Source organism: Balaenoptera ricei, chromosome 5, assembly GCF_028023285.1.
Source record: "Balaenoptera ricei isolate mBalRic1 chromosome 5, mBalRic1.hap2, whole genome shotgun sequence".
In the NCBI taxonomy this organism is placed as follows: domain Eukaryota; kingdom Metazoa; phylum Chordata; class Mammalia; order Artiodactyla; family Balaenopteridae; genus Balaenoptera; species Balaenoptera ricei.
In genome coordinates this window covers 55175862-55189827 of record NC_082643.1, presented here as the reverse complement: position 1 = coordinate 55189827, position 13966 = coordinate 55175862, and the positions used below count along the sequence as shown (strand labels likewise).

At 38.8% G+C, this 13966-nt stretch overlaps 1 protein-coding gene across 1 annotated transcript; it reads left to right on the top strand.

The window, feature by feature from the left end:
- Positions 1–11926: 11926 nt before the first annotated feature.
- On the top strand, positions 11927–13762 carry LOC132366467 (protein FAM217A-like). The gene is given in 2 exon segments (XM_059924061.1): positions 11927–12059; positions 12116–13762. Coding segments are annotated over 2 exon segments (1461 nt in total). The 5' UTR covers positions 11927–11959; the 3' UTR covers positions 13477–13762.
- Positions 13763–13966: the final 204 nt, after the last annotated feature.

Genomic DNA, 13966 nt, shown 5'->3' with positions numbered 1-13966 from the left:
CAATACAATAACTGAAATGAAAAATACAGTAGAAGGAATCAATAGCAGAATAAGTGAGGAGAAGAACGGATAAGTGACCCGGAAGACAGAATGCTGGAATTCACTGCCACAGAAGAGAATAAAGAAAACAAAATGTTGTGCTCTGGGACAACATTAAAAGCAACAACATTCGAATTATAGGGGTCCCAGAAGGAGAAGAGAGAGAGAAAGGACCAGAGAAAATATTTGAATACATTACAGTCGAAAACTTCCCTAACATGGGAAAGGAAATAGCCATCCAAGTCCAGGAAGCGCAGAGAGTCCCATACAGGATAAACCCAAGGAGAAACACACCGAGACACATAGTAATCAAATTGGCAAAAATTAAAGACAAAGAAAAATTATTGAAAGCAGCAAGGGAAAAATGACAAATAACATACAAGGGAACTCCCATAAGGTTAACAGCTGATTTCTCAGCAGAAACTCTGCAAGCCAGAAGGGAGTGGCATGATATACTTAAAGTGATGAAAGGGAAGAAGCTACAACCAAGATTATTCTACCCAGCAAGGATCTCATTCAGATGAGATGGAGAAATCAAAACTTTACAGACGAGCAAAAGCTAAGAGAATTCAGCACCACCAAACCAGCTCTACAACAAATGCTAAAGGAACTTCTCTAAGTGGGAAACACAAGATAGGGAAAGGACCTACAAAAACAAACCCAAAACAATTAAGAAAATGGTAATAGGAACATACATATCGATAATTACCTTAAACGTGAATGGATTAAATGCTCCAACCAAAAGACACAGGCTCTCTGAATGGATACAAAAACAAGACCCATACATATGCTGTCTACAAGAGACCCACTTCAGACCTAGGGACACATACAGACTGAAAGTGAGGGGATGGAAAAAGATATTCCATGCAAATGGAAATCAAAAGAAAGCTGGAGTAGCAATACTCATATCAGATAAAATAGAATTTAAAATAAAGAATGTTACAAGAGACAAGGAAGGACACTACATAATGATCAAGGGATCAATCCAAGAAGAAGATATAACAATTATAAATATATATGCACCCAACATAGGAGCACCTCAATACATAAGGCAACTGCTAATAGCTCTAAAAGAGGAAATCGACAGTAACACAATAATAGTGGGGGCTTTAACACCTCACTTACACCAATGGACAGATCATCCAAAATGAAAATAAATAAGGAAACACAAGCTTTAAATGACACAATAGACCAGATAGATTTAATTGATATTTATAGGACATTCCAACCAAAAACAGCAGAATACACTTGCTTCTCAAGTGCTCACGGAACATTCTCCAGGATAGATCACATCTTGGGTCACAAATCAAGCCTCAGTAAATTTAAGAAAATTGAAATCATATCAAGCATCTTTTCTGACCACAATGCTATGAGATTAGAAATCAATTACAGAGAAAAAAACGTAAAAAACACAAACACATGGAGGTTAAACAGCACGTTACTAAATAGCTAAGAGATCACTGAAGAAATCAAAGAGGAACTCAAAAAATACCTAGAGACAAGTGACAATGAAAACACGACGATCCAAAACCTATGGGATGCAGCAAAAGCAGTTCTAAGAGGGAAGTTTATAGCTATACAAGCCTACCTCAAGAAACAAGAAAAATCTCAAATAAACAATCTAAACTTACACCTAAAGGAACTAGAGAAAGAAGAACAAACAAAACCCAAAGTTAGCAGAAGGAAAGAAATCAAAAAGATCAGAGCAGAAATAAATGAAATAGAAAGAAAGAAAACAATAGCAAAGGTCAATAAAACTAAAAGCTGGTTCTTTGAGAAGAAAAACAAAATTGATAAACCATTAGCCAGACTCATCAAGAAAAAGAGGGAGAGGACTCAAATCAATAAAATTAGAAATGAAAAAGGAGAAGTTACAACAGACACCACAGAAATACAAAGCATCCTGAGACTACTACAAGCAACTTTATGCCAATAAAATGGACAACCTGGAAGAAATGGACAAATTCTTAGAAAGGTATAACCTTCCAAGACTGAACCAGGAAGAAACAGAAAATATGAACAGACCAATCACAAGCAATGAAATTGAAACTGTGATTAAAAATCTTCCAACAAACAAAAGTCCAGGACCAGATGGCTTCACAGGTGAATTCTATCAAACATTTAGAGAAGAGCTAACACCCATCCTTCTCAAACTCTTCCAAAAAATTGCAGAGGAAGAAAAACTCCCAAACTCATTCTACAAGGCCACCATCTCCCTGATACCAAAACCAGACAAAGATACCACAGAAAAAGAAGACAAACAATAGAGACAAGAAAATTAGAGACCAATATCACTGATGAATATAGATACAAAAATCCTCAACAAAATACTAGCAAACAGAATCCAACAACACATTAGAAGGATCATACACCATGATCAAGTGGGGTTTATCCCAGGAATGAAAGGATTCTTCAATATATGCAAATCAATCAATGTGATACACCATATTAACAAACTGAAGGACAAAAACCATATGATCATCTCAATAGATGCAGAAAAAGCTTTTGACAAAATTCAACACCCATTAATGATAAAATCTCTCCAGAAAGTGGGCATAGAGGGAAGCTACCTCACCATAATAAAGGCCATATATGACAAACCCACAGCAAACATCATTCTCAATGGTGTAAAACTGAAAGCATTTCCTCTAAGATCAGGAATGAGACAAGGATGTCCACTCTCACCACTATGATTCAACATAGTTTTGGAAGTCCTAGCCACAGCAATCAGAGAAGAAAAAGAAATAAAAGGAATACAAATTGGAAAAGAAGAAGTAAAACTGTCACTGTTTGCAGAGGACATGATACTATTCATAGAGAATCCTAAAGATGCCACCAGAAAACTACTAGAGCTAATCAATGAACTTGGTAAAGTAGCAGGATACAAAATTAATGCACAGAAATCTTGCATTCCTATATACTAATGATGAAAAATCTGAAAGAGAAATTAAGGAAACACTCCCATTTACCACTGCAACAAAAAGAATAACATACCTAGGAATAAACCTACCTAGGGAGACAAAAGACCTGTATTCAGAAAACTACAAGACACTGATGAAAGAAATTAAAGATGATACCAACAGATGGAGAGATATACCATGTTCTTGGATTGGAAGAATCAATACTGTGAAAATGACTATATTACCCAAAGCAATCTACAGATTCAGTGCAATCCCTATCAAATTACCAATGGCATTTTTTACAGAACTAGAACAAAAAATTTTAAAATTTGTATGGAGACAGAAAAGGCCCCGAATAGCCAAAGCAGTCTTGAGGGAAAAAAACGGAGCTGGAGGAATGAGGCTCCCTGACTTCAGACTATACTACAAACCTACAGTAATCAAGACAATATGGTACTGGCACAAAAACAGAAACATAGATCAATGGAACAGGATAGAAAGCCCAGAGATAAACCCATGCACCTATGGTCAACTAATTTATGACAAAGGAGGCAAGGATATTCAATGGAGAAATGACAGTCTCTTCAATAAGTGCTGCTGGGAAAACTGGACAGCTACATGTAAAAGAATGAAATTAGAACACTCTCTAACACCATACACAAGAATAAACTCAAAATGGATTAGACACCCAAATATAAGACCGGGCACTATAAAACTCTTAGAGGAAAACGTAGGAAGAACACTCTTTGACATAAATCACAGCAAGATCTTTTTTGATCCACCTCCTAGAGTAATGGAAATAAAAACAAAAATTAAAAAATGGGAGCTAATGAAACTTCAAAGCTTTTGCACAGCAAAGGAAACCATAAACAAGACGAAAAGACAACCCTCATAATGGTAGAAAATATTTGCAAATGAACCATGGGACAAAGGATTAGTCTCCAAAATATATAAACAGCTCATGCAATTCAATATTAAAAAAACAAACAACCCAATCCAAAAATGGGCAGAAGATCTAAATAGACATTTCTCCCAAGAAGACAAACAGATGGCCAAGAAGCACATGAAAAGCTGCTCAACATCACTAATTATTAGAGAAATGCAAATCAAAACTACAATGAGGTATCACCTCACACCTGTTAAAATGGACATCATCAGAAAATGTACAAACAACAAATGCTGGAGAGGGTGTGGAGAAAAGGGAATCCTCTTGCACTGTTGGTGGGAATGTAAATTGATACAGCCACTATGGAGAACAGTATGGAGGTTCCTTAAAAAACTAAAAATAGAATTACCAAATGACCCAGAAATCCCACGACTGGGCATATACCCAGAGAAAACCATAATTCAAAACGACACATGCACCCCAATGTTCACTGCAGCACTATTTACAATAGCTAGGACATGGAAGCAACCTAAATGCCCATTGACAGACGAATGGATAAAGAAGTTGTGGCACATATATACAATGGAATATTACTCAGCCATAAAAAGGAACAAAACTGGGTCATTTGTAGAGACGTGGAGGCACCTAGAGTCTGTCATACAGAGTGAAGTAAGTCAGAAAGAGAAAAACAAATATCGTATATTAATGTATATATGTGGAACCTAGAAAAATGGTACAGATGAACCAGTTTGCAGGGCAGAAATTGAGACACAGACGTATAGAACAAACGTATGGACACCAAGGGGGGAATCAGAGGGGGGTGGGGGTGGTGGTGTGATGAATTGGGAGATTGGGATTGACATGTATACACTGATGTGTATAAAATGGACGACTAATAAGAATAAATAAATAAATAAACATTAAAAAAAAAAAAGAAAGAGAAACCCTGATCTAAGTTGACAGATGAGTTATGCTGGGAAGGTTACAGCTACAAGGGAGCAAAGGGAACCCCACTGCTGGGGAGCTAGCAATCTTTTCTATGTTGATCTGGTCTCTGGTCACCAAGTGTATGCATAGGTAACATGTGTAAACATTTAAGATGTAACATGTGTAAAGGTTAAGATGTGCATACTTTACTGAAAGTATGTTATACCTCCTTAAAAAGGCCAACAATTTTTAAAGTAGCTGTTAATCTTACAGTTTTAAGATACTAGAAGAAACAACGAAAGCAGTTGGAAGCACTTGCCTCTGGAGAGCAGGACTGGGATGTGAAAGGGTGGAACAGGGAGAGTTTTCTTCCCTTACAGTCTCAGTTGGCCTATAAAAATTAATAACTAAAAAATGACAAAATGGGAGAAAAAAGCTCTGTCTGCATCATTTAGCCTCGGAAATCTGAGAGCCTCACTTAACAGAGACAACTTGGTGCCACTGAACTGAACTAGGATGAACATATGAGACAGAGAAAATCTACATAAGCTACCACCGGCACAATCTGTTTTATTTAACATGTGCATGGTACTGCCAAACAGTAAGAACTTTATAAATATTAACTTATTTAATCCTTAAAACTATTATTATCCCCTATTATACAGCCTAAAAGTATCAGAGCCAGGATTTGAACCCAGGCAGTCACATGTTTTATCTAAACTTTTGGTAGACCATAAACTTATGGATATTAAAACTATGAAATGCCCACTTTCTATATTATTGATCCTGGACAAAATAATAAAGTCAAATGTCTCACCTTTACTCATACTTAAACACTCTCTCTCTCTCTGAATCTCTCAAAGCTCCCAGAAATAGCCATGAGATAAATAAGACCAGTTTATCGTAATTTGTTTTTTTCATTGTTAAAGATAATGACAGTAGTAGTCACACTTATAAATCTTTAGTGCTTGGTTACATACAATGTAGTCTACCCCTAATGATAGATAAATGGTGAATGACCTCAGATTCCAATACTGTTACTAAGGGCACATCCAGTTTTTTGGTGGGACTGGAATCTTATACTATTTGGGTGGTCCTCTTAAGGAAAATAATACAAAATTCTAAATTCTAAATCATGCACAAGATTAAATATTTATTTAGAAAAATATAAGAAATATCAACAAATTAAAAATTTTTTAAAACTGACAAAGTCCCCCAAAAACATTTTAATAATCAACCACCTAAGAGATATCTATATTCTTGTTAAGCTGCATTTTTTGTATATTCTTTGATTATCACTTCCAATGAAGTGATTTAATGAGATGCTTCTTACAGGAAATTATCATTTTCTGTAAGAAGCAAAATATAATAATTTAGCTTTCCTTTAGCATGGATGATTAAAATATCTTTTTATTATTGATAGTTTAGAAATTTCATTTATGCTTTACCACTCATTATTGGCAATAGCATGTAAATTTTTAAAATCATTGACAAATATTGGGATATTTTGCCAAGTTTCTTTCATACATGAGCTGTAAGAGTTCAGAGTATTGCAAGTTTTCTTATAAAAGTGACTTATCGGGGCTTCCCTGGTGGCGCAGTGGTTGAGAATCTGCCTGCCAATGCAGGGGACACGGGTTCGAGCCCTGGTCTGGGAAGATCCCACATGCCGCAGAGCAACTAGGCCCGTGAGCCACAACTACTGAGCCTGCGCGTCTGGAGCCTGTGCTCCGCAACAAGAGAGGCCACGATAGTGAGAGGCCCGCGCACCGTGATGAAGAGTGGACCCCGCTTGCCACAACTAGAGAAAGCCCTTGCACAGAAACGAAGACCCAACACAGCCAAAAATAAATAAATTAATTAAAAAAAAAAAAGTGACTTATCTTAAACACCTTTTGAAATCATGGCAGTTTATTGATGATATCCTCAATTATAGTGATATATTATGAGTTTTATAATATTTTTGACAATGTTAGCATTTCCTGGATATGCACAAAACATGTTGCTCAAAATATAGATGTACTCACTGTTTGAATAGCTTGATTCATGTACTACAAAAACAGAAAATCTGAATATTATATTTCATAATATTCCTGAGATAGATATAAAATAGATAGATGATAGATAAATGAGAGAGTTTATCATTATACATGCTGCATAATCAAGGCAAGCATTTCCATTTTGACTAGGCACCAATGAGAACTAAATCTTCTGTTCACGATTTTGCATACCTAATGAGTGAAGAATTTTGCACAGACAGCCTCTGTGCATTTCAAACTGTGTTTCTCTTTCTCTGTCCACTTTTCTTTTGGTGCAAGGTACTTCAAGATATGTTCTTACTCTGATATGACCTTTGGCCCTGCACATTCATATCACAATGCCAGGTAAGCTAGCTCAGTGAGTAACAGAATTATTTCTAGAAGCCACTCTTACACCAGGAAGGCTAGTAATAACTTAACTATACCTAAAAGTGACTGTGACCCACATAAATACATCCTATTATTTCCAAACTAAATATATTCCCATCTCAACTTCCCCATAACCTGTTCTCCAAAATGCCTGTAACATCCTCTCCAATGCCATCAGACACAAAAGGAAGTGAGACAGAAGAGAAATTAAAGAGAAAAAGACATTAGTCTTAACCAATCATGGTTAAATATTTTATGTCTATAAATATTGCAAAAGTATAAGACCATATGACCACATTGATAGGTATTCTCCTGTAAGAAAGAGGCTGGCTCCATTTTTGATGTTTGACCATTTAAATCCCCAACCTCTTCCTTATCTACTCCATAACCAGACAACTAAGACAAGAAATCCAGTGTGTATGCCATGTTTTTTTGGTGCCTGAGGGCAATTCGAGCTTCACAAACCGCAAACCCACTGTGAACTCTTGCCCAGACCCACCTCTAACTGCCATAAAGGCCCAACTCACTCTCTCTGTTTCTCTCAAGCCATCTGGACCAGCTTTCACATGCACTGATCTCCCCAGAAAGTCCATGTTAAATGTCAGTGAAATTTGCATAAAATCAGAGATATCACTAATCCTGAGGTCATTTTCCAGCATGTTAAACTTTAAGCATCCAGTTTGATGGACTTGTAGTGACGATACCTAATGCTTTATAAACATGCGTACCCACTGCATTGACCAGGACAGCAGGATACTTGGGTTCCCAGGCAAACATGGACATCAAGATCATAGGGAGAGGCTACCTGCAGACATATTCTTCCCTGTCTGTGATACATCTCTCCAGCACTACCCTGCTTTGGCCTATGATGCTGAACTTCTACTTCTCTCTTTCATGAAATGGATGTTTGGTACTCTTGACATTAATTTGCAAATCTGACTCTGCTCCTTTGCATTTCTGGATTTTTCTGATCAACTTTGTTCTTGTCATCTGGTTACTACTATTGCAAATTTGATCTCTATGTGCTGAATCCTAGTCTCCATCTTTCTAACCCCAGTTTGTCACCTGATCCAAACCAATTTTGATCTTTACCTCATGATTCAGTTTGTTGGGTTTTTTTTAATTTTAATTTTGTGTTGCATCTATTGATTGATTGATTTCTGTGATTCACCATGCCAGCACATGAAGGGCAGCATAACAGGGAAGACTAAGAGACAAGGTAAAGGGAATCCAAAATATGGCACAAACCTATGCAATAAGTTGATGCCAAGAGATCAGGGAGTCTAGCTGGATCACAATTACTTCCCATTCATTCAAGAAAAAAAGTTTGATCCTTTTTTTAAGAAATAATTAGAGGTCAAGACATCATCCATCAGATTCATTTCACTGGGGAAGCTCTATGGAATTGAAGGGTTTCATATACAGAAAAGCCATACATTGAATTCCTAGCTGAGCTACACATCTTAAAACTATCTTACAACTGTGGGTGCTGCTTACAGGAATGACTAGAAGAAAAATATGGGCATGTAGGAAAGTCACCCTCACTATGGGGAGACCACATTAAATGCTAGACCACAATCACTCCCACCTTCCAAATACTGTTTTGAAGTAAAGAGCACACAGACATCTGATAGACAGCTAAGCTTGGTTGTCTGAGATTTAAACCTCATCAATATTTTTCAAGGTTGCAAATAAACCACAAAGCATCTTCGTGAAAATAAGAAACTACTGCCCCTTCTACCAATCTAACACAACCCTACACAAGAGTTCACACAAGAGTAGGGAGAAGGCTGGATTTCAACTCTCACCCCTATTTCTAGGCACCTTTGATCAGTGAACAACTTATACAACCATATTTGGCAGCCTTGATATTGTCAATAATGACCAGATAATGACTACGGTCATCTCAACTCTTATGTTATTAGTTTTGGACATCACAGACTAAAATTGATGGAGATAGCAGACATACTTAGGCTCTCCCTTTGTCTCTGAGTCTTCTGGTGAAGAGGAAATGTATTCTCTTGTACACATACTAATGTAATTGCCTGATCCATAGTTGAGACCACTGCTGTCAGGTACTCTTCTCTGCTTCTCCCAAGCCCCAGTCTTGGACTCTCAGAGGTCTGGAGACTAATCTCCATTATTCAGCCACCATAAACAACACCTGAAAGGATATGCAGTGAAAGATGAAACACTTAGGTCCTTCTCCAAAATACTTAGAGATTAATCCAAAGTCTAGAAAAAACACATTGAATACTCCAACAGAGTAAATATGTTGAAAAGGCGCAAGAAGTAGAGAGCAACCTGAAGGGCTTTCTATCCGTCGGCTGTAAAAAAAAGCAAGTTGCTGCCTCAGAGCACAACAAAGGCTTCAGCTCTCATCCTAACAAGATGTTTTCTGCTAAAACAGGAAACTGCTTCAACTGAGCGACAATATTTTATGAGCCTTGAAGATCAGTGTACAAAAGTCCTGCCAAAAGAAACCACTAAACAATTTCAAATGTCATGTCCCAAAGAATAAAGCTTTCGAGAATGCAAAAAAAAAAAAGAGCCAAATTCATCCTTAAAAACATGGCAATTCAGAGATTCTCACTTCTCATGGACACAGGTGATGTCAACTGTCTGCTAGGTTAATTGAAAGAGAAGGAATTAAAATATCAAATGAGCCTTTTAAGTTTCTCTAACCTTCTGTTGCACTCTCTTCAGGATATTAATCTGGAGACAGAATCAACTTTATGGATTTTTTTTTAATCCCAGGGTTATCCCAACATAAAACTTCTCATCTCCCTATATCACCAAGCAATTAGATTATTATAATCTTCTTTTTATTTTAACTAATAGAATTTTAACTAATAGATAATGTCTTAAGATGTATAAAAGATAATTCCAAATCAATTTGCTAACTTTACAAAGTTTCTATACCCAGGTTTTGGTAAACCGTACCAGTCTCTTGGAAGAAAAAGAAAACCTTTCATACAGACACTCTTCCCTAGATTGGGAAACAAATCTAAGACACATGGTACCAGTGCCAAAAACAAAATACAATAAAGGAAAACAGAGGTAACTAGTGTTTAGTCCTAATTAAACAGAGTATAAGTTCATACAAAAGAGAGGAAGAGGAACTAGAAGGACTACCCTGGAGATGGATGGCTTCACAGGGCATGAATCTGGGAAGCTTAAACTATAAGGACAGGTAGCCAGACACACCTACATATTAGTGTGAAAGAGAAAAGCATTTAGGAGAAAAGCATTCAAAACCTCATGGGGACATTACTTATTAAGAAACCCTGCATTTATTTGTATTACTTTCCTGGAGCTGTCCTAAAAAAATGTTTCACACACTACGTGGCTTAAAACAACAAAAAATGTATAGCCTCACAGTTCTGGAGGCTAGAAGTTCAAAAATCAAGGTGTGGGCAGGGCCATGCTCCCTCTGAAACCTGTAGGGGAAGGATCTTTGCTTGCCTCTCCCAGTTCCTGGTAACTCCAGCCATCCCTTGGCTGTGGCAGCATAATTCCAGTCTCTGCCTGCCTTCACATGACTTTCTCCCTGTGTCTGTATATGGCCATCTTCTTATAACGACACCAGTCATAATAGGTCCTACTCCAGTATGACCTCAATCTTAACTGATTACATTTGCAAATAAAACCACACTCTGAGTTACTGAGGGTTAGGACTTCAACATATCTTTTAGGGGGCATAATTTAAGCCACAACATCATTTGACACGCATCTCTTGTCATCTTTTCCTAAAATTATAATGTCAAATAATGCTTGCTGCTGATCACATGTATCAACTACCTGTCCTAATGTAAAAGTGTGCATTTAGCTAATTGACTAATAATCTGGAATTAATAAATATTAACATTATTAAAACGAGGCAAATCTGTATTCTACACTAACAAATTTCATAAGTATAACACCAGAGTTTATAGGCTCCAGAACACAGAAACTTCCCAAATTAAAGTTATGGGCGCCTTTTTTTTTTTTTTTTTTTTGGTAACTATAAAGTTCTCATAAAAATAGCAAAGGAAATATCACACTGGATCTTTCACATCCCTAGAAGGTAATATTAAGAAGCTTGGATTACAAACCATGAATGGCTAGATGCAAGTGAAAAGAAAAGAGAGGAACACAACAAAACAACAAAGTATAACAGAGGACTAAATTGTGGGATACTAAACAATAATCAAAGCTCAGAAAAATGAGAAAGAGAAAAAAATCTACAATGCCGATAGTCCCATCAAGGATGGCTTCATAAAGGAATAGAATTTGAGGAGCCTTGTTTTGATGGATAAGTAGCCAGATGTTACATGAGAAGCAGGATCAAAGAGAAAAGTGACAGAGCCCCGCTCCCTGCAGGCGGGCCGAGTCGGAGGCTGTGCGCGCGGAGCGGCCGGGGCCTCGGGGCGGCAGCGCCCGCGGAGACGCCGCCGGGGACGAGCCGGGGGCCAGCGGCGCCGAGCGGTAAGAGGCGGCTGGGCCCGGCCCGCACCTGCCGGACGCCCACCCCCACGGCCCCGCCCCGGGTCCCCGTCCCAGAGGCCGGGCCGGGCGCTCACCCCGCACACCCCGCGGCGCCGCATCCCCCGCGCCCGCGCGCGCCTCCCTCCCGCTCCTTCCGCCCGGGCGCGGCGCAGGCCCCCTCTCCCGCGTCCTACGCTTTCTCCTGACCCCCTTTGGATGCGGAGCCGAAGTTCACGCGCTCTTTGAGATCAGCCTCGTGCCGTACCCTCAGCGTGCCTGGCCCCCACCTGTGCAGGATTGTGCGGAAACAGAGAAGCGGGACGGGGGGAGAAATGAACTTATCTCACTGGAATTTGGATACAGAAGTACCCGTTCCTGAAAATAAAAACTTCCCACCTGAAAGGGATGGTGCCACAGGTGGCAAAATTAACAAGAACAAGAGTCGGGAACAGAGATGTCGTGTGTTTAAAAGTCTTCTGCTGCTTTATAGAACCATTTGGAAATTCCAGTAGAGCAACTCATGCTGGAACTTACTTTGTCAGAGCATGCTCCCAAAACAACACAGAATAGTAAACAAGGGATATTCCGGTTATGGAGTTATCCTCTCAGCAAAGGAAGTGCCACGGAAAACAGGGATTTCAAAAAATCTTCAATGGAAACTGGCTGTAATGTGACCAGTAATCGCATAAGGCTCTTCGCTGTGAACCACTCACTGACAAGTGCTTCGGTGGACAAACCAGTTGGCTCCTACCCTGCCCTGCAGACGCCATTAAGTCACTGCTGGCCTTATGCTGATGGAGACTTTTTTAAGGACAGAAATGAGCCTCATATTAATTTATGCTCAACTCTAGGAAACAACAGTGGCGAACTTTTAACTGCGCCAAATTGGAATCTGAAGTATGGAAACAGCAGTGTGGAAGAAAATTTAACAGATGAAAGTGATTTATCAGAAAATGAAAAAGCAAACGATACTTTACTCAGCTGTTTTAAAAAGATGGACCTGAACTTAAAGCCAGAAACAATAGAAAATGTTGAAGACTCTTTCACAGAAGAACCAAGTGAAGTATTTCCATATCCTGATTTTCTTCCCCCTCCTTTCAATACCCTGGACTTGCACAAATTAGCCATCTCAAAATCTGAAAATTGGAAAATGACAATGGAGTCCCTAGACAGCTCTCTGGAACATTTGGTAGCTCGTTTACTGGACATGGAGAGATTGCAGCGCGTGACTATTCAGAGAGAACGGCCGAGACTGCAGACGTCCTTCTGTGCTCCCTTAGCCGCCGAACAACCTGCTTCCTCCAAAGCTGCACCCAAAATGAGACAGCCCAAACCTTCCGACTCTGTGGGTCTTCAGCCAACTTGTGTAGAGAAAAGTCATGAGGAAAGGAAAACCAATTCTGGTTCTTGCAAGCTTGAATACAATGCTCCCAAGTGGAATTGCAGCCGTGCTGGGAAATACAGGTGGAATTCTAGACCAGCTCTGAAAACCTCACCCACCACAAAACAGGTGATTGCAGCTTACGACGACTTTAAGAACCCCAAGGTCTCCATTTTAAACCCATGCCAAGAACTCTCAGCCAAGCCTGCTCCTGCCCAGACAACTCAGTTGCTGGTTAAAATGGTCTCAACCAGATGTCTGCCACCAAAGTCTCCTACACCAGTTTCACCTATACCTCTGTCTTTTCCTGAAAATCAGAGGGAAGAAATTAAGGCACCACCAAGGACCAGAAAGAAACTTTACCGAAAAGACATGGTACTGAACAGACCATTCTGTATTCAGAAGCTAAACTGTTAATCACCTTCGTTGACAGCTAAGGATAAGTGCTCACCCATTGACCAAAAATAACTCTTTTCTTTCCTGCATCTCAACGTGAGCAAGTCTATTCCAAGAAGCCTGGCTAAAATATGGTTCCTTATTCCGAGATACAGGTATTACACACACACACACGCACACACACAATATTCCTGAATGTGCTGTGGAGTGGAACTTGTGACAGTCACGGCTGAGATGTCTACATATAAACCAAGGGCTTCCCTGATGACATATTTGAGTCTCTTACATGTTATGTTTCAAAGGATTGTTTCACTTAGAAAGCCATTCTATTCAAGATGGTTCTTTTGTTGTGATTGTTTCCCAGTATAATTCCATCATCAATAAATGGCATAATACACTTATAAAAAAAAAAAAAAAAAAAAAGTGACAGAGCCCCAAGAGTAAAGTGAATGATATGCATAAAAATTATGAATAATTCCTATTTAATTTGTACATCTTATATTCTAAGCATTCCTTTACATATTTTTGAAATACAGGAAGGTAGAATGTGACCAAGTCAATA